This window comes from Equus caballus, chromosome 20 (genome assembly GCF_041296265.1).
Source record: "Equus caballus isolate H_3958 breed thoroughbred chromosome 20, TB-T2T, whole genome shotgun sequence".
Classification (NCBI taxonomy): domain Eukaryota; kingdom Metazoa; phylum Chordata; class Mammalia; order Perissodactyla; family Equidae; genus Equus; species Equus caballus.
In genome coordinates, this window is record NC_091703.1 from 23,695,508 (window position 1) to 23,717,593 (window position 22,086).

Here is a 22,086-nt window from a genome sequence, read left to right on the forward strand (position 1 = left end):
TACTGAAAAGGTGGTGGTCATGCTAGGACTTGAAGAATGGGCAGCGCTTGAAAATACATATAATGGGGAAGAAACACAGAGAATCACTGAAGTCAATAAAGGGAAGGAAGAAAGTGCAAGCTGTGTTTGAAGAGCAACGAATATGCTCAGTGTGATGAGAAATCAACTTAGAAGGAGATTCATGAAATATAAGGTTACAAAGGCTGGTTGAGGCCTTATCACAGCATCTCGTCTGGAAAACAACTCAGGAATGCACAACCTCTCCTGACCCCTTTTCTCTGTGACTTTCCACAACGCTTCTGTTTGTACCACCCGCTTTGTGCTCTGAATGACAGACATTCAATGAATGAGTGCTGAATAAAGAATTAAGAAGACACTCACTGGTAAATATTTCTACAACTATAACCCAGGAAAATTGTGCGGTATGTTCTAAGTGAAAATTTGGTTGCTTCAAAGTAATCATCTTTGTTTCCTAATGTTTGAAAAACTAATAAATAAAAGCTATGGTTTGTGAAAGGCAAGATAATCATGATAATTCACATTTTAAGGGCATCTTGGAGTGAGTAAATCATATCTTACTTTATCTCACTAATTCAACATACTTCAGATTCGGAAGAACCAAAGGCAGATGTGCTAGTGGAATTTAGAAGACCTGTGTTGCCCGCAGCCTCCTGGATATGTGTCCACGCCTGTGCCACCTCATCAGAAACTTCCACAGAGAGGCCAGAGATGGCACAGGTTGGAAACAGATACAGGAAAAGAGGAGATGAAGCACATGGCGAGTGCCTGGGAAACTTCGAAGACCTGAGACTCCAAACTGAAAATATCTTAGGCTCCCAAAACATTTAACTAAATGACAACAACAACAACAACAATAATAGTAATGGCTATAATTTATTGAGTATTTACTATGCACCAGACATTGTGATAAATGTTTTGTAAATATAATTTTATTTAATTCTTATAACTACCATATTAAGTAGATCTTATTATAAGCATTTTATACATGAGGAAAATAGGGTATAGTGGTAAAGCAACATAACCAGGTGAAATAGCAGGAGGTGGCAGGGCCAGGATGAAAACCCAGGTCTGTCGGATTTCAAGCCCTATTTAGACTGCCTCTGAATTAATGAATGATAGATTCTTTGTGCATTGTCAAAAGAAACCAGGACAAGGACCAGAAACCAACAAGGAAGTCAGCCATGCCTTTCCGGAAGCCTAACCTCTGACAGAGGTGCAACTCAGAGCCCCTGGATTTTCGAATGTATGCTGATTCAAGGATGGGAAAACACACTGACCATGGCACAATCTAAAAATAAATAAATGTTCACCAAATCCACGCACTGAATATGAGAAAAAGCAAGCTAACAAGCAACATGTCAAGACACCTGAAAGATGCGCCTTCCTGAAAACTGGGAAGGGAGAAAAAAATAAGTGGCACCTATAGGCTTACGCAGTGCTGAAAAGTAGTGTTGCAACCAGGGCAAGAGTTGTGAACTGGAGGAACAAAGACGACGCAACCATCCCTCTCCTTGGTTCCCCTGGAAGCATTTGCTCAATATTTGCTTTGGTTTCCACTGTTTCGTAAAAACAGAGTTGTTTCCTCATCTTCTTTAGGCAAAATATCACTTGTACCCTAAATTCTCTCCAGGAGATAACCTTGTAGATTCCAGTCCGCCTCCCACATTTGGTAGTTGTATGACCTGTGATAAATAATTGTGAGCCTGTATCATCATGAGTGCAAGTCACTTCTCTCTGTACTCAGCCTCCTCATCTGTAAACTAGGATAATAAAGAATACCCACCATGTAGGGTTAATGTGAGGACTCAATATGCATATAATTAATATATTGTAATATATTTAAAGGAATGTCTGGCACAGAGGAAGCACTACGTAAATGTAAGGTGTTACTATTATTATATGTGTGGATTGGCTGTGCAAATAGTAACTATTTTAGTAATCATTTTCATTAAATGCCACTAACCAGTGGTCTGCAGAAACTCTTCTGAAGTAGGAGTCATAGTATTAATATGCTAACCTGCCCACACCTACACAAATTGAGACATTCACAGGTCATTTTCTAGTGCTTTCTTGCCTTCATTCGTGTAGTTTTTCTTGAACAGCATCATTTAATTCATTTTCTTCATCATTCTTCCATCTCACCCATTTAGACTTCCTGATGTTTAGGTCAGCGGTGACTGAGGAACCGGAAGGGCACAATTTGGTGGGCAGCTCCTTGCCAGCCAGACAAGCTCCTCAGCTCGTGTCTCATCAAGGACAAAAAAAAAAAAAAAAAAAACGAGGTGAGGAGAAGACTCTCCTTATCCCAAATGGGGTAGTTGTGAAAGAAACACACATCAGGTCTGTCTGCCTTCTCTGTTCATTAAAAAAATATATATGTATAGAGCCTGCTGCGGTCAGCCATTGTGCTGGGCAGGAGAAGAAAAGAGTGGACAAGGCAGAAAGGCAGAGAAGGCGTCAGGCCCAGCAGAGCTGCAGCGTGGCACACCGACCAGCCTTCCAGATGGCCAGCCACCCTCCTGCAGGGAAGCATATACCCGGGGGCGCAGGCAGGAAGGGGGTCTGGCGTGCCACCCCAATCCGGGCCCCGCCCACTCGCCGCTTGCCCGCGCAGAGCGGACCCGGCCCCTTTGGTGGCGGCGGCGGCGGCGGCCGCAGCTGCGCGGGCCTCGGATGCGCGGGCACGCGGGACGCCCAGCTGTCAATCTCGCTCAGACTGAGCTTGGCGAGGCGGGAGCGGCAGCGGCGGCGGCGGCGGCGGCGGCGGCGATGGGACCCCAGCGAGAGATCTGCGGCTAGTTGGCTGCACTTGCTCCACGGGTCAGGGGATCGGAGGGGGCAGGTAAAGCCATGCGGAGCCCAGGGGTGCGGCTTTCTATGCTCAATTTGTCTTTCTCCAGTTCTCCGTCTCTTCCCTTTCTCTTCCCTTCCTCTCTCCTCACGCACATATATTCATATTCTCTCTCTTTCTCTGTATCTCTCCCCGCCCCAACACACACACAACCCTAACTCATTCACGTTTGTTATACGTGCACAAATGTCTACAAAAACCGTGGTCTTGAAATCTGTGAACACAAATAAATTAAGGGTAGCCAACTCCACGCTTTGGCGGTTTGTGGTTTGTGTTATGTAAGAATTTGGGAGGTGTACAGGGAAAACTTGAGTTTCTTTCCTGTGAGACAGGAAAAGTTGTATATTAGGCAAGAGTAAATACGTATATTTGGAGTTTGTAAAGCTGGCTTGATTTATTTTCCAGGCTGAATTTAACCCCCACTTGCCCTCCCCACTACTTTGCCATGTCTAAAGGTGTTCGAGTGTTTTGATATGATCTCAGGAACTACTTATTTGTGTTGTTAGAAAGGGGCGTTGGGTCGGGCGTTAGACCCAAGCTGATGACCTCAAAGAAAACAGCTGGAGTTAAACAGCTGGTGTTTGCTTAATTGGTTCCTGGCTCTGTAGCAGAAATGTTTTCAGCACCATGGAGAGCTCCTTGGGCTCCAGACCAGGCCAACCTTCGGTGAAGGGCATGTGTGGAGTCACTTCCTTCAAAGAAAATGGGGAAGGCGACAGATAAAAAGAAGGGACATTTAATTGAGAAAGACAGGAACAGATTAGAGAGACTTGTTTTCTTTTGCTTATCCAGATCCAGGATCCTAATATAATTTGCTTCTCTCCCCAAATCTGCTCACATATGACCCACAAAATAAGATTTGCAGACAAAAAAATGAGTTTTGAAGAAGATTTGGCTATGGTTCATATAGACTGAACCTAGAAAATACTGACAACAGTTTATCAGGCCTAAACTAGCTTAATCTCCTCAAGTCTTTGAGGTTCTCCTGCAAATGGATGAGGAATGGTTCATCAGAAAGAATTCTTAATGACTTCTTGAACAAAATGGTCCCAGTTATTTTATTTCACATGACTAGAGTAATGTAGGAAACCAATAGCTCAATAGCTGGCAATGGATTTTTAATTAAATCTTGCATGAGCACCTGCTTTTCTTAGGCAGATGGAAAGTAAAATGATCATGATGGGAAGAAAATGGATATAGGAGTAAAAATCAACCTAATGAGAAAATCATCCAAAGAGCCTTGCTAAATCTAAAATGCATGTAAACAGATCACAAAACACACTGGCTATAAGATTAATGTATTTTACCATATAATGGAACAGGTACCAAATAGATCCATTCTAGAGTATTTAGGAAACAATCTTTTTATTTAGAATTTTCAAAATACAAATGGATCAGTCTTGTTGGGATTATTGACTACGTGGAATATAATTATATTAAAATAAGAATAGCGTTTGTACAGTGTGTTATAGTTTAAAGGCCCTTTTCATTTATGTTGTCTGATTTACTCTGTGAACTCTGATTAGCACCCATTAAAAAGTTATAAAATATGTTATACTTTTGTAAGGAAAAAGCTACCTTTGCTTTTGAACAAGAAGTCCTTTGTCAATGTTTTTGTCAACATTAAAATGATTCCTTACAAGTTATAAGAATGGCTTATGAAATTTAGATTTTTATCTGGATCGCACTCTGCAGAGATTTTTTTTCTTAAATAGGTTTGAAGAATGCACTGTTAAAAAGAAAGCTCAAAGAGTAAACAAATAAGAAGAGGAAGAGAAGGATTTCAAAGGTAAGAGTCAAACCTTGTCCCATGTAAATTTATAAGCACCTTGTGGTCTGCATGTAGATAAAGAAGAAATTTAAAGAGAATATAGATTCTTTTTCCTCTTCTTATTTTGATTTTGTATTTTATATATTTTACTTAAAAATATATCTTGAAGGATTAAAGTAATAAGATAATTGCATGTTATTACCCCTCTTTTAAAAAGTATAAAAGTGGCTGCATATCCACTGACTTAGAGGATATAAAAAAAATCTCATAATATAGAGCCACAATCTCTGGTTTAAAAGTAAAAAGGCTGTTAGCAGTCTTTCATGCCTTCCTGCATCCACTCTGAGTCTGTCTTTTAAGTGAATTGACCTTTTGGTTTTGTGTGGAATAAATGGTCTAAATCAGTTATGTGTCTATACCTTGCAGCACTGGCCCTGTGGAAAAGTGGCTTTAATGGGAACTTCACTCTCATTATCTCAGAATGATTTTATGGGAGAGAAAAGCAGTATGAAAAATTGAATGATGTTTCAAAGAGAATAACTAGAATAGGGCCTGTGCCTGGCCTCACACTGACTCACACATAGAGCCATGGGAAAACACTCATCCTTTTTGTGCCGCAATTTTCTGCCTCTCTTCTCTCAAGGAGACCATGAAGACCAATAATGTAAAGTCTATGGTATTCTTAGAGTTTCATTAGGCATAAAGACTTATTTATATTTTTATGGCTACGGACGTTTTTCAAGTAAAATAAAAAGTAACTGCATATATTCAACTGAAATTCAAATTTCCAACAAATTGATACCATAGTGTGTTGGTACACATAGAGATCATGATAATATACATGTGGGTTTGTTTGCCTAATAGAGGAATTGTTCAAGGGAGTCTCAGCAGTTGCACTCCCTCCCATCGCAAATATGTCTTTTGGTTGCCGTTTTGTTGCACTTATTGCTTCTGGGATACTTCACCTTCTAATCCAAGAGTCCATTGAGAGCAGACTGTACCTCACTCATCTTTGAAACCATTATCTGACATAATTTGCTACATAATTAGTGCTTTAAAAACACTGAAGGAAGAGAGGAATGAAAAATAAAGGAACACTTAGGTCATCACTCACATCAACCCATGTAGAACTCTGTGCCAAGAAGTTTCAAAGTGCTTGAGATTAAGGTGGTAAACAGGACATAAAAAGTCCCTGCCCTCATGAAGCTTATAGTCTATCACGTACACAGTCTATCAGGCCATAAACAAATAAAGCACATAATAGAGTGTAGGTAGTAACAAGTGCTATGAAGAGAAACAAATCTGGAAAAAGGCAGAGAGAGTAATTGAGGGCTCATATTTAATATGCTGATTGGAGAAAGCCTCTCACAAGAGTTTGGGAGAGGAGGTAAGGTGTGATTTTCTCCTTCTATGGGTCTCTGGGGTATGATAGGTGGGCTGTGTTTCTGAGAATTAAATATCCATTTAATGTATAACTGTGCATGCAATTGAGATAGATACTATGGGAAGAAAACCATGGATGGATCCTCACTTATCAGCACCTGGAATGTCCTTCAAGGAGAATGAGAACAATCCCCTCTTCGTAGATGACCAAACAACCAGACACTAATGTTGCTTGTGTTCCATCATGATGGCAATGTAGGCAGCGAGGATCCAACAGGCTCCACTGAAGTGTTTATAAAATGAATATTCACATAGACTCATTTAAATACAATACTGAAAAATATTTTCACTCTCCACCCTCCATTCATGCACTTCCTGAGACATTAGGCTTTCTCTACAGAAAGACACCCTCCAGGATTCATCATTTAACAACAGTCATAGATTTAACGTGTTGTTTTTGCTACTGCTACTATAGTTATTGAAATAAAAACACCAGAATTCTCATGAAAACTCACTCATTAAGTAAATGATAATTCAAGCTAAAAAGCTTTTGACTTATTTTCCATTTCTTCTCAACCCTAGTTTATTATATAATAATTGCCCAGCTTTTAAAGTGATTTTATGACGTGACCTTGTATATCTTCTTTATGATGCTGAAGGTGTCAGTCAACCAAGTAGATTCCAAATAACTGTAACATTTTTTATACTGGGGCAAAAAGTTACTGGCTTCCCTATGAGGAATGTAATTGTTGAGATTTTGTAAGTGCAAAATTCTCACTCTATTATGTTATATTTTAAAATTCATATTCCCCCAAGTGATCATTCTCCTCTAGGAGTGAATCCCAACAAGTTAAATGTTTGGAAAGATGTATGAAATCTCTAAGACCCCCAGAGACTGTTATTTTTTTTTAATTAAGGTAATATTGGTTTATAACGTTATATAAATTTCACGTGTGCATCATTATATTTTGACTTCTGTATAGACTACATCATGTTCAACACCAAAAGTCCTTTGTATACTGCTGATGGGAATGTAAATTGGTGCAACCACTCTAGAAGACAGTATGGAGATTCCTTAAAAAATTAAAACTAGAACTACCATATGACCCAAGTATTCCACTTCTGGGTATTTCTCCAAAGAACACAAAAACACTAATTCAAAAAGATATATGCACCCCTATGTTCATTGAAGCATTATTTACAATAGCCAAGACTTGGAGGCAACCTAAGTGCCAACTGATGGATGAATACATAAAGAAAATATGGTGTGTATATATATATATATATAATGGAATAATAACCATAAAAAAAGTGAACTATTGCCATTTGCAGCAACATGGGTGGACCCTGAGGTTAAAATGCTAGGTGAAATAAGTCAGACAGAGAAGACAAATATCATGTGATTTCACTTATATGTGGAAGATCTAAAAACAAATGAACGAACACATGGAGACAGAGAACAGATTGATGGTTACCGTAGGGGAAGGGGCATTGGGGAAGGACAAAAGGGGTAAATGGGGACATTTGTGTGGTGATAGATGGAAACTAGACTGTTGGTGATGAACGTGATGTAGTCCATGCAGGGACTACTATTTTAGGCAACATACGTGATACTGAAGTAACTTGTTAAACAAATAAACAATACACAACCATCCAGTCTACTTAATACCAAGTAACTAACCTAACTAGTAGTTCATATGCTCTTTTAAACTGAAGCTTCATACGTACTAGAATAAAGCAGAATTGGGGACAATCTGACAATCTATCAATGAGGGTGTGGGAGGAGGTGAGAAATCAGTAAACTAGCTGTTTATCCAACAAAAATAATTGACTCATTCTGTAGATTCATGGCCAAAGACGCCTGGAAAAACCTCATGTGGAAGGAATTAGAGATTATCTGGTCCAACCATATTATTTTGAGGATGATGAAACCAGAGCCCAGAGAGGTTAAAGAGTTTGCCTGAGAGGTCATGAGCAGTAAGCTGCAGATCAAGAACTAGCGTTAGAGCCCATTCTCTGAACTGTGTGGTTAACACAGTGCAGACCATGTTCTTTTGCTTTGTGCACCTGGAGGAGAAAATAAAACTCATTAGGATCCCTTTTCTGGAATGTATCTAACATCACTAAAAATCCATTCTGACTTAGAGTAGAGCCTTTCATCACTCAGGCTCAAAAACATTTGTTTTATGACACTTTCTATCTCTTTTATGATTTTACCCATATTGTGTTTAACAAAGTTGGACTACTGAGTCTCGTCTTATAAAGCAGAAACATTTAACCTAGTGTGCCAGAAACAAGCTGTGCAGGGAATGACTACAACATGTCAGATGGTCCTGCTCTGCATCAAAGCTCAATCCTGAGAAAGAACCACTTCAGCATCTAAGGAAAATAACTCTTACTGTTGCTATGAAGGATTTTTTTTACCACTATCTTGTCTATTTTTTTCCTTTGTTCATGTTAAAGTCTCTGATGCTTTATAGAAAATCTGAAAATATGTATTTGGATGAGTTGGTTTTGATTATGCAAATGTGTGATTCAGTTCATACTCCTGCTTACTGTGTTAATTGTCATCTTTCACCTGCTCCCTGACTCATAGTGTAACATTTAGCAGATGATTGTTCTATGCCCAGCTTTCTTCAATGACAAACAGAATTAATAATACCAATTCCCACCTCCCTTTGACCAAAATTTTATTAGGATGTCTTAAAAGAAAGTACTTTTTAAATTATTCTACTTATATTCACTAGTAATAGGCCCTTATTAATCATCTTTATTGCATAAGCATTGAATAAAAGGTACTGAAGAGATCATCCTAGAATTTAAAATATGAAAACTAGGTTAACAAAAGAATTTCATCCATCAGACTTTGCTGCTCTAATCAGGCAGAGTACATTCTACAATCTTGATATTTTTTATGAAATAATATCCTTCTGAAATGTTTAAAAGTATAAAATAAATTGCCTTCCCTGCCGTGTCCTCCTGGGTGATTTCTTCAGATGATAGCTCTACCTGAAACAGGAAGAAGGTACGGGGAGGTAGGCACTAAATGTAATATTGACCATCACTTTAAAAGATGACATTACTGGTCACCATCAGTAGCACCTGTTTACATCATTTTTCTAAGATAGCTCCATATTGTCCTGAATGTGACTACATTTTCTAATCAAAACCCATTCGTGGCTAACAGCGCACATTTACAAGATATTCTTACGAGTTCACTTTGCAGTCATGGAATAGAGAAATGCTAACTATCCCTGGCTGCAACTTTCATTTTAGCCGTATGATTCTATCCAACCAAACATAGTGGCCACGCAGGGGCACTTGTTAGAACTTAGGTTAACTTTTTCCTTTTGGATAAACATTACTACTTGGTTTCTTGATAAGTAATTGGACACATTTACTATGTCTTCTGTTAGCCTGAATTATAGCACAAGCCCTGAGAGAATCTGGTTCAATGGGAAAATACTCTTCTAAATTGTTTTTTACTTTGTCATGTTGAGACTGACTGCATCCTCACAGGGTAAACCATCTAGAGGACAATTGAAAAAGCCCAAAGAAGTATTTCACTTCTCCAGCTGCATATTTATCTGCTTATATGGAGATCAGAAAAACAAAGAACAAACAGAGATTACTGAGAATTCCCTTACTCACCAAAATTGCTATTCCCTAGTAATCCCTTTGCTTTTTTTTAAACCATAAATTCATCACCAAAAGCCTCTCTCTAGATGTACTGATTAGGTCAAACCAAATAGAAATTTCTATCTTAAGAAGGCAGAGTCCCAAACAACCCACCCAGAGCATAGCTTCATTTAAGAATTCTCTGAATTCTTATGTATACTAGACACTTCATGGAAAATAACAAGAGGCTAGATCTACTGCCTCCATTAAGCTCTAGCATCCCACATGGAAGGATGTATCTACAAATAATGATTGAACTATCTGATATTAGAGTCAGTAAGGTGTAAATTATTGGCCAAGCCCTTTGTGATTAATAAAGCATGAAGCGTAAGTTGCTCAGCAACTTTTTAATAAGGCTTTCATACAACTTGGAAATTAGTTAAAACGTTAGAGCAAGATGCATGAGATCTAAAGGCAAAATTTCAAGCTGCTAAGAGTAGCACTAAGTAGCTTCCTCAAGGGAACATGGTTAAGCATCTGAAAGGACAGTCTAAGCCAAATTCCATGTGTAGCAAGGGAGAGCACCTGCCTAATTCCTTAAAGTGTAAGAGTATAGACTACTGGATTTTAAGAGACTAAAGATCTCTTGTCAAGACAATGAAAATCCCAGCTGCTTTGTTCCCGTTTCTCATGTGCTTCGTGCTTAAATTTTTGCATAATTTAAATGAGCTGTGCTGAGTGTCTTGTTTCATTTTGGAGAACCTGTTCTAGTCATTGAGTATTTGGGGTAATTTTGCATTAAGTAGAAAAGAAGTGCAGCTTATAAGAAATACAGGTCTTTAAAAGTGTCTTTTCTCTTAAGAAAAGAGCATTATTCAAATAGGCTAACATTACTCAGCCTAGTTCTCACCTTTAATATGCCATTTGATCCTGAGGCCAGGACCCATGGGGCTGACGTTTGTGGATGTTGTCATTCCAGCTGGGAAGGATGAGTTCTTGCAGCAACATCTGTGGGTCCAAGCAGGCACAGGCTGCTACTGAGGGTGGGTACCAGCGCTACGGAGTCCGGTCCTACCTGCACCAGTTTTATGAGGACTGTACCACCTCAATCTGGGAGTATGAGGATGATTTCCAGATCCAGAGATCACCTAACAGGTGGAGCTCAGTATTCTGGAAGGTAAGTAAACAGCGTGTGTTTAACTCAGGAAACGGGAAAGTTATTGGATATGGTAAATACCGTAGCTCTAGAGAACTGAGAGGTTTGGTACTCTCTGTGTGTGCATCACTCCTGGTTTCTCTAAATGCAGTTTTCTTCCCTTAGGAAAGGAGAATGTAAACCTTGGGCTGAAGAAGACCTGTAAACTCAGCACAATTGTTGATTTGCAGGTTAAATTTAAGTAGGTATAATTGCCATCATTAATTATTATTATTTTTGCTACTGTTTTTAATGTGCCGCTAAATTCACCAACTGTGAAGCCATCTATAGGCAAAACATTATATGCTTTCAGCCTCCCTTACAGGCTTGGTAGGTATCACTTGACAAATTACATCAACTATTAAAAAGAATTGAGTAGAGAGAGCTAGTGCTGAGACATAACACAGTGGTCAGTGTCCCAGCTCTACCTCTACCAGGTATGTAACTATGAGGCCTTCTGAGCTTCAGCTTCCTCAAATGAAGGAGCCTCATTAGACAATTCAGTAATCAGTCATTCAACGTATAATTAGTGAGCACCTGTTCTGTGTCAAGAAGTTTCAAAGTGCTAGAGATTAAAGTGGCAAATGGGAGAAGAAAAAGGCCCTGCCCTCATGGAACTTACAATCTATCATGGGAAACAGACCATACACAAATAAACCACATAAAAGAATGTCAGACAGTGACAAGTGCTATGAAGAGAAATAAGTCAGAAGAGGATAGGGAGTGTTGCGGGGACTGATATTTAGATATGCTGATTGTAGAAAAGCTTTCAGAGAGTATGACATTTGGACGAATACCAGGATGAGCTGAGGGAGAAGACCATAAAATGATCTGGCAGAAGGTCATTCTAGGCTGGGAAAATAGCAAGTCCAAAAGCTCTGAAGTGGGAACAAATTTGGTGCACTTGAAAAATAGCAAGAGGTCCAGTCTGGTTGGAATGGAATGAGAAAGGTGAAAAGCACAGGTAATGAATTCAGAAAAATAACAAGGCACAGATGCTTTCCCTAGAGCTTCATGGATGAAAGTGTGGACTTTGGCTTTTCCCTTGAGAGACTGGGGAAGCCACCTGAACAATTTTAGCAGAAGAGTGACATGATCCGACTAATACTGTAACAGGATTATTCTAGCTACTGTATGGAAAATAGATTACAGAAGGACAAGGGTAGGAGCAGCTAGATTATTTAGAAGGCTGTTAAGGTACCCCAGCAAGAGATGATGGTGACTTAGATAAGGCGGTGTTAGTGGAGATGGTGAGTAGTCAGATTTAGCATAAAATTTGAAGGCCGAGCTGTCAGGACATACTGATGTATTAGATATGAGAGAAAGAGGAGTCAAGCATGACTCTAAGGCTTGCAGCCTGGGCAATTTAGTGAATGATCTTATAATTTACTGGGATGGAGAGCATTAGGAGATCAATGGGATGGGTGGGGAACTGAGTTTGGTCTTGGCCATGTTATATTGGAGATGCCTATTAGACTTGTAAGAGATCTGTAGTGGTATTTTAGACAGCAGTTCATAGATTGGGAGTCACTGACATATTGAATGTATATAAGGCACCATATTAGAGCTTATCACCTAGGAAAAGAGTAGGGACATAGCAGAGAAGAGGACACTTGGACGTTCCAATACTTGAAAACCAAGAAAAGGATGAAGATTCAGGAAGGGATGCTGAGAAGATGCAGCCTTGGATGATGTCTCAGGTCCCCTCCAGCTCTAACATTCGGCGTCTCTGGGATTTCCAATAATTTCCAGCTTTCTCCCAAAAGATCTCAGAATTTTTGATATTGATATTGACATAAACTTACAATTTATTGACAATATGGTTTAACAAGAGGCAATGTAGCATAATGATTATGAGTGTGGATTCTGTCCTCAGATTACACGGGTTCATACCCCAGCTCTTCTTTTGAATAGCTCTGTAACTTTGGGCAAGTCAATTGACCTTAATGGGCCTCTAATAGTGATATTTATATTACTTACCACATAAAGCTGTGAGAATTAAATAGGATAATATTTACAAAGAGCTTAAAACAATGTCTGGAATGCACTCAATAAGCACCCAATGTTTTAGCTACTATTACCAGATGCCATATGGAATGTTGAGTTCTGAAATGGAAATAAAACTGGAAATCTAGTTAATAAATAAAGTATTGGGTAACATAGTTGTTAACATGGATTACCCAAGACCTTTGTTACATAGTCACATACTCTGTATTAGAGTTGGTCAAACCAGCATCCTTACCCTGTAGAAATGTCACCTCTGATGAATCTTTACTGGTCTGTACCAATGAAATACATAGCCAAGCTTGGCACATCTTGTATTTACCCAGATAAGTGGGTGGTTGCTTCTGTATGTGTCAAAAAAACAAATATTTGCCTGACAGATCTGTTGTGCCAAGAGCCTAAAATGCCACTGACATACAAAATATTGTAAGCATTCATTTGGATCCAAAGCACTAGTGCTTATGTGATATGTGAAGCTGTAAATACATCAAATAATATATAGGTATAGATCAGATTTCGAAATTTTTTCCCTTTGATTTCAGACATACAAGATCCAAAAGTATTTGTACCCTGTTGTGCTGGACCTTCTTCAGAGAATAAAAACAGCAGAAGTCCATTGTCTCCTAGAGATTATATTCCAGAAAAATCCAAATTTTTGAGACTCATATCCTAATCATAAAACACTAGACTGGGCATTCAGAAGCCTACAGTCAACCTGAATAGCCTAAGAATTCACTGTCTTACAGACCTCACCTCTACCAAGGGAATAAAGCAATGGTTCTAGGGTTTCCTCCTAAGGAATATAAGTGAATTCATCCCAATGGGTTTATGAAATGCTTTCTACCAATACAGAGAAAGGCACTGGTTATAGACGTTTCCATCATGATTCTTTTTTATAATTTTTTCTTTCATTTCAAACTGTGTCTGTAGGTGGTTCAAGTTGTGGACTTCCCCTTTCTCCTCTTCCACTATACTCTTGCTAAGGGCATGTTGGTCTGTCACTGGGGGCTATGCTCACAATGCCTCCATAGGACTCTGCTCTCAAGCCAATGGGCAGCGTGAAGGGGCTTAATGAGAACAGAGGTTGGAATCAAATGGACCTGAGTTAGAGTCTTTGCTCTATCACATGGTTCAACATAACATCTATCTCACAATGCTGTTCTTTCTTTCCACAAATGTTTGCATGTCCACTATGCAGAAGGCTATGTGGTAGGCTCTGGAGCTCAGTTGTGAATAAGACACTATTCTTCACCTGTGAAGAAGATATAGCTTTGACCTGAAGGAATTCACAGTCACATAGGGAAGGCAGACATGCACACCAGTTGTTACAATCCAACGTGATAAACACTCCCCTGAAAGTAGTCACAGTGCTTACCGGGAGCACAGGGTTTGGGAGCAGGCAGGACCTGATGCAGCCTCAAAAGGAATCACCTGTAAATAAGCAGGAACAGGGCATCCCAGGCAGCTTGCAAAAGCTGAGTCATGAGAGACGATGGTATGTTAGGAGACTGCAAACAGTTCAGTGTGGCTGGGGTGAAAATTTAGAAGTTGGAGGAGAGGAGTCAAGAGATGAACATGGGAATGCATATAAGAGCCAGATCATGGAAGACTTTGAAAAGCTGTGAAATGGAAATTTCCCCCAGAACCTGCTAGCTTGAGTACAGTGAGGAGGCAAGATAATAAATGTAGGCTTTCTTGGGGAGATCATCTCACAATCAGGTATAAACACACACACACACACGCTCGCAGTATTACACACATTCTCTATGCCTCACAGGTTCTGGATTACTGCCTGGTTACCTCAGTCACTACTACTTTATCCCAATGCCTGCAACTGCTTCCATCTGCAAAAATCTATGTGACATGGTTTCACCAAACCCCTGCCACTCACTGCTGCTGCCCAGGAACCAAACAAGCTGTGGTAGAATTCTTCTTTCTTATCCTTGTACTTGACCTTGACTAAGGCTGTTGTCACTTGATTGTCTGTGCAAGAAACAGCCTCCGTGTTGCAGGTATGAACTAATGGGAGCAGTCTTTTGACCCCAGGGTTATTCTTTCCTCACCTCAGTGTTATCCTCCTTCTTCCCTTCTCCTCAACCCATATCAGAAATTTCTCAGAGGGTGTTGAACAGTGATGTACAGGTAAAGGCAAGACTGCCTCCTGCACAGCCTTACTAAAAAGGAAAGTGACTCTGGTCCCTCTCTTTTCTCTCAATACCCCCATTAACCTCCTATCTGTCCTGATCTCTCTAGTTTCCCCCCTGAGCTAAGTGAGAGTTTAAACTTTTGTCTTAGATTTATCTTCAACGTTTTGCTAGATATTAAGGAGTTGGTTTTATAGTATAGATGAGAGGAGCTATGGAAGCCTCTTAAGAAGAGAAAACAGGTGGTATTCTTTCTGTTTTTAAACCCTTTCTTAGATGGCACTAAAAGGATGGCAAAGAAGGATGAGGCTAGCAATGGAGACCATCAAAATGCTGTTGCAATGATCCAGGCTAGATATAGTAGTGGTCTGTACCCTTAAGTAGCTGTGGTGATGGAGAGAAGAGACAAGATTCAAGAGAGTTTTATGAGGTAGAATCAATAAGGTTTAATTATCTATGGACTATGAATGTAAGGAAGGACAGTGAATGGGTGGATGGCAGGAACACAGACAGAAAATTGGGAAGGAAGGAAGGAGTACCATTTTGAATGTCTTAGGTTTGAGGAGCCTTTGGGACAGTTTTGTGTAGATCCTCCTATTGGCTGTCACAAATATGAGGCTAGAGCCCAGGAAAGAGATGTAAGCTAGAGCTGGAGATTTGGAAGTCACTGATATGTAGGTAGGAATTGAAACGGTAGCCACAGTTTAAACCATAGAGAGAACATAGTGAACAAGAGAAATGAGTCTAAGTCTGGGGAACATCAATAATTTAAAAAGAATGCCTGGCAAAGCAGGTTAAGAGGGAGATATTAAAGAAGGAGATGTAGAAACAGGAGAGAGTTGTGTCTGGGACAACAATATGTGAGGATTTTACGAACACGTAAGTGTTTAACATCAATGACTGCAGAATATTCAAATGAGATAAGACTTGACAATTAGGAAGTCATTGGTGACCTCCACGAGAACACCGTAAGTGAAGTTGTGGAGGACAAAGCTTGGCTATCAAGAGTAGGAATGAGTTCAAGCAGTGGCTGGAGAGGGACACAGGGCTCCAGAATAGAATTTTGAAGATGCACGCGATTGAATGTGTTCATGCGCTTGAGGGAGAGAGTCTCTGTAATGTAGAAGAGGTAATGAGGGATACCACTACCCAGGAAAGGGAGCACTGTGAAGACTGTATGAGATAAGGTATGTGGAAGGACCTATATCATAGCCTGGCAATGGTTGTTGCTTTGTAAAGCTCAGTGTCCCTACAAGCAGGTCAAGCAAGAGGGTCAGGACAGTTGGGTTAGAATCTGCCATCACTGCTGGCAGGTGACACCACTCAGAGCTCAGGTCCTGCTAAAGAAAGGTCAGCAGCATCCCTGAGGGCTGAAGAAGAAGAAAATCCAGTCTTCACTCTTAATGCACTTCCCCTGAATTACCTCTAACCCAGATGGCTCCTTTCACATTTAGCTCCACGGCCCCACCATGCTGTTCTTCCCTGACACGCTAGTTCTTGCTTCCAACAGTCATTACTGCCTCCTCTCTGCCAGAACAGCTGCGCTATTACTGCTGCCAGCTCTGCTTATTGGAGTAAACTGCATTTTCAGACCTCATCAGCTCACGGAAATACAGCGAAGGGGATGTTGGTCAAAATAACAGCAGTCTCTGGCTTGTTGCCCCTAGTAGCAGAATTTCTGGAACCCAAGTTCTCTTCTCTGTCCAATCCTCCTTTCCAACATCAGGGACTGGGTTTTCACATATCCTCCCCACAGTCAAGAGGATCATTGGAAGTCACAATACAAAAACTCTCCTTGCTGCTGTCTCTAGGGTCTGTCTCAGCCTGGAGAGGTCCTTCTCTCTCACTGTTGGTGTTGATCTAACCACCCCAGCCTCAGGCCACTCTGGGATGCCTGGGGGAGCCCCTTGCCCAGGAGCATTCCAGTTCTTCTACATGGCCCCAAACAGATCTGTTTTGCTCTCTTAGACCCTTAGAAGACCTCTGTGTTGCACTTTTTAAAACTCTAATACAGCCCCCTTTCTCTTAAACCTAGGACCACTTCAACTTAGAGCTGTGTCCAGAGACAATTTTTATAATACTGTATGGCATCACTCTCCCAATTTTTGTTCCTTCCAGTACTCCAACATGGTACCAGGATTAAGCTGATGTCTCCCAACATCCCTCCTCACCTCCATTATACTTTCAGGGAAGTGAAGACACAGCTCCCTTGTGAACCCCTCATTGCTCCTTCACACCTAGCATCCCAGGCTCTCTCTGACATGTTCTAACAGGTGTGGAGTGCTCTGGGTGCATCTCTTGGAGATCCTCATTAGACTGGCATTGATGAATCCTGGGATTAGCTATTCATTAGGTCGTGCTCCCCTCCATAGACAGCAGGCATCTCTCTGATACTCTGACATAACAAGTAAAAGGGAGAAGGCTCAGGGAGGCCAACCACTTTCCAGTTCTTGGAGTGAGCAGGAATTCTGCCATCTGCAAGGCATGGCTTGCCTTTTAGCTTCTGAGTGATATTCCAAGAGCAGATTTTAATCCATAAAGCACTGCTCAGTTGAGGAGCAGACTGCTCTGAGAATCAATCACCTGGCTGCATATCCAGCAGTCTGCTGGTTTAAGTAAGTCAGTCGGGAATATTTATTGAGCACAAGGCTGGACTGAGAGCTGTTGTGAGACGAGACAGAAATAGAAGACGGAGAACATTGGCCTCAGTTGCTCTTAAGAACCTCAGAAACTAAGATGGATACGTTTTTGCTGCTCTCAATTTTTAAGAATTAGTGCCAGTTCTTGAGGAGGAAGGTAATTTAGTGACATATGAAGCATGTCACCATGGATATTTAAGTTAATTTCATTTGTGCATTCAGAATTTTCCAATGTGAGTCATTTTTTAAAAGTTATAAATAATGGTTACTTTGTGGAGGTGAATTGATTTGCCACCATTTTTAGAAAAATGTAGAAAGCCATCCAAAAATGTTATATTTTGCAACCCAATTTTTCCTGTAGTACTTAAATCTTATATAGAATAGTTTTTATTTCTTTCAGAAGACATTATATTGACTCTGTTTTTCAGTGTCTTTACTATATTACATAATGGGAAATTTGCCCCTATGGGGTAACTAAAACTCTATTGTAATTTTTTAAAAGTAATAGCAGGTAATATACAAAATAGTAATTGGTGAAGTATTTTGGGTGAATAAAAGTGGGAAATAGAGCTTAGAAGTCACGCAGACCTGGGGTAGAGCCCAGCCACACCATCTATTAACTCTGGGACCTTGAACTATGCTTCTTTGACCCTATAAACTTTAGTTTCTTATAGGTGAAATTGGAATAAAAATACCTTCCTCTCATAAAATGCTGGTGAGGATTAAGTGAAAACATATCTAGCTCTATGCCTAGGACACAGTAGATGCTCAATGATACTAGTTCTCTTTTTCCCCCTTTGTTAGGGTGATGGATTTGTGAATATGTTTTCCTTCTATTATCCAAACTTTCTTTATTAGTGTATCACCCTGAAATTTAATAAATAAATAAGTTAAATAAATATACTTTAAATGTTCAAGATTAGATGGTGTTATGCATTTGGTTATTTTCCCAACCTTGTTTTTCTAACTAAAAGCAGTCAGGAACAGGAGGAAATGAAAAATGTGGTTGAAAAATACATAACTATATTAGCTGTTCTTTATTCCAAGTTCTGAGTGATTGTTGTGACGCTGTCGCCAGTGTAGCATAATTTTACAAGAGGTACATTTCCAAATAATAATAATAACTACTTATTATAGTGTATTACTTAGGCAGAGGGCTAAGTGCTTTCAGGCATGATCTCATTTAGTTCTCACAACTAGTCTATGAGAAAGGTACCCTTATCATTCATCATTTTATAGATGAGGAAGTTGACAACTAGAACATTTAAGTGACTTTCCCTATATGATTCAAATACTAGTTGGCAGTGCTAGAATCCAAGCCTGAGTCTGTTAATTCCAAACCCGTGAACTTAAACCACCAAATGGTATGTTGCTTTCCATCTTTAGTGTGTTACATTTTATTAGAACTGGAGCTAATGCAGTTTAATCTCCATCTGCTATTCTTAACACTTCTCACCAACTGCACAAGGAAAGCCTAAACAGCTACATGTTAGAGGAGAAAGAACGCTGGCCTGGAGATCAGATCTGTGGCTTCTAGCCCTGCCTCTGCAACTTGCCAGTGTCCTACCCTCCACGAGGCTGGCAGGGATGGTTTCCTCCCCACTTACTTAGGGAATAGACGAGTTAACAGACTGTCAATGTCCTCCAGCTGAAATCATTAGGAACATACCTATATGTTGAACAAGTTGAGTTTATTACTCATCACAATGAGAGAGAATGACACCATAGGGGATCCTGGGGCATTTCAGTAAGAAAGTGTGAGAAAGGACGTATTATAGGATGTGGGCTTTGGTTGGGTGACTAAGGGGAGGGTCTAAGGAAGCAGGAGCTCGCTTTGGATTGTCAGGGACAGTTCTGTGATTGGGTATCTTAATAAATCTTAACTACGGTGGGGGCAGACTAGAGTGAGACTAAAGCTGTAATTGGTAGAAAGCAGCGATCATTCATATTAGCCAAGAGTCAGGGGGTGGAGGAGAATGGAGCAGGCATGTGTTTCTTGGTTTCCACAATGACCTTGTTTTTGTCTGTGCTTAGGTAAAATTAGGAAGTGGTCTTGTTTTGTCTCACTTCATCACAGCTGCAGAATGAGCTTGTCTGATGTTGATGTTCTGTGACATCCGTTGTGTCAACAGGAGAACAACATGATGTCACGGTGAGCTCCAGGCCAGCTTCTAACAGCATCCAGGCCTAGTCAGGTCAGCTCCCCGGTATCAGGGCTACTTTTCTCTTCCTCAAGACAAAACTGGATGATGTAAGCAAAAGGGGGTCAAAAAAGCAAAGCATTGTACAAATAGAAAGCTCAAAGGAAAAATCAAGACAGTGCTACAGTTTCTGGTTGGCATTAAAGTCAGAAAGGTCCTACTTTCAACTTCTTTATTGACTAGAAAACTATGTAGGCATCTCATAAAAATTTGGAGTGACCAGGAAAATTCACTTTTCCCAAAAAATAAGACAAGTCCTGCCCTGGAGGGCTCAGGGAGTGCTGAAGCACCGTGCTTATTCTGGCTTGCTTCCTTGTGTCTTTCTCTAGGTCGGACTCATCTCTGGCACAGTCTTCGTGATTCTTGGATTGACTGTTCTGGCAGTGGGCTTTCTTGTGCCCCCCAAAATCGAAGCCTTTGGCGAAGCCGATTTTGTGGTGGTTGACACTCATGCTGTCCAGTTTAACGGAGCCCTTGACATGTGCAAGCTGGCAGGAGCCGTTCTCTTCTGCATTGGGGGCACGTCCATGGCAGGGTGCCTGCTGATGTCGGTGTTTGCAAAAAGCTACTCCAAAGAAGAAAAATTCCTTCAGCAGAAGTTTAAAGAGCGAATAGCAGACATCAAGGCCCACACCCAGCCCGTTACAAAAGCTCCGGGCCCGGGGGAAACGAAGATTCCAGTCACTTTGACCAGGGTTCAAAATGTCCAGCCTATAGCAGCAACCTGAAAGTTTTCCCACCTCAGTCCTCCCCTCTCTAATTTACACACAGTGTTGAAACAGAGCAGGTCAGTTTTCAGGATGACAGGGATGTGTGGCGTTGACTTGCCCCAGGGCTATGCTCGGCCATGGGCAGTAGAGTGCGTGGGCTCACCCTCATTCAATTCAGGTGGGTCTGCTGAAGGTGGATGCCGTGTGTGAACCTGTGCACATGCACCCAGCTGCTTAAAGGGGTACTTCTGTGTGCCCTCCTGGAGCCCTCTGGAACTCCCCTCTCATATATTGTGACTTTGTGTCATTTTCCGTGTTGTTGGAAAGCGCTGCAGTTTAGACCAGCCGACCAATGGCCAAGATGGTCCATTTCATTTTTGAATATTGGTTTTTCTAATCTTTCTTGTGTGGTGCTGCCCTCCATTCCTGTCTCACTGCGTATAAGATATTGTTGTGTGTGTTCATAGAAAAAGCAAATGCCCTGATTTTGACCCAAACATTAGTCTTTTAACTATATCTTAACATGAAGTTCCTGAGATTGGATACAAATTTATCAGAGTTGGCAGCAAAGCTTTTTTGTTTTTTCCACTTTTTTTACTCAAAAGGCTAAAATTGCCAACTTTAGAATCTTGGGAGAGAAATTAATGCTAGGAATAGGTATTTATGCAGTGTCTAAAAGCACTGAATTAGAAGCCAGGAAATTTGAGTTCCTACCACTGACTAGCTGTGTGATCTTGGGGAAATTAACCTCCTGGGCCTCAGTTTCCCCATCTGGATAATGGGGGTCCTGGACTATGATGTCTGAGATTCGTTTTTCGCCATATGTCATCATGTCTCTGCCATCAAGGATGTTTGCAATGTCCTTGTGGCTCTCACCGCGGTGGAATTCTCTCAGACCTGGACTCCCAGAAGTTTGCCAAGTCAGCAGCCTCCTCGCTACCTACTCTTAAATATCCAACCCCAGCAGATTATACAATGCTGTCATATTTTTATAAAGACAAAAGCAAGCCATCCTCAAGTAAGAAACCCGGAGCGGAGATTAACCTTAAAAAGGATTTTCTTTCTCAAATGAGACATTTTATTCTCCAGCAAAATGTTCATCTCACCCCTTTGCACTTTTATTTAATCTGTAGATTTAAATTAGACTGAGGAAAATGGGACACGTGACCTTGGTCTTCTCTCAGCATTTGTGCCACCTTCAAGTTCTGTCTTTTTTTTCCTTTCTTCACTGGATAAATAAAATATGTGAACGAACAGAACCTGAATTGCATTGTCATCCCTTCAGTGTGGCTCTTTTCTCTCCAACATGTAATTTTCCATTCTGGGCCTGAATAAGCTCTGATGTTCCCCTGGGTAAATGGAAGGATAAATGAAGCAATTAGTGCTCATTGTGCACACTGTTTATTTTGCACAGTCCGGCATAAAACATAGGGCAAATCAGCATCCTCAACAAGGATCATTGGCCAGGTTTGGGAGGAATTGTTCCAGTTTCCTCAGCTTCTTACTTTCCTGTGGAAATACCATTTTTTAAATTCTTTGAAGCCTTATT

At 40.5% G+C, this 22,086-nt stretch overlaps 1 protein-coding gene across 1 annotated transcript; it reads left to right on the forward strand.

Moving 5' to 3' along the window:
* Positions 1-2,171: 2,171 nt before the first annotated feature.
* Positions 2,172-21,796, forward strand: NRSN1 (neurensin 1). Its single transcript, XM_001495113.5, has 4 exons — positions 2,172-2,863; positions 4,588-4,661; positions 10,624-10,821; positions 20,157-21,796. Exons 3-4 carry the CDS (start codon positions 10,633-10,635, stop codon positions 20,553-20,555), a joined length of 588 nt encoding a protein of 195 aa, XP_001495163.1. The 5' UTR covers positions 2,172-2,863; positions 4,588-4,661; positions 10,624-10,632; the 3' UTR covers positions 20,556-21,796.
* The last annotated feature ends 290 nt before the right edge of the window (positions 21,797-22,086 follow it).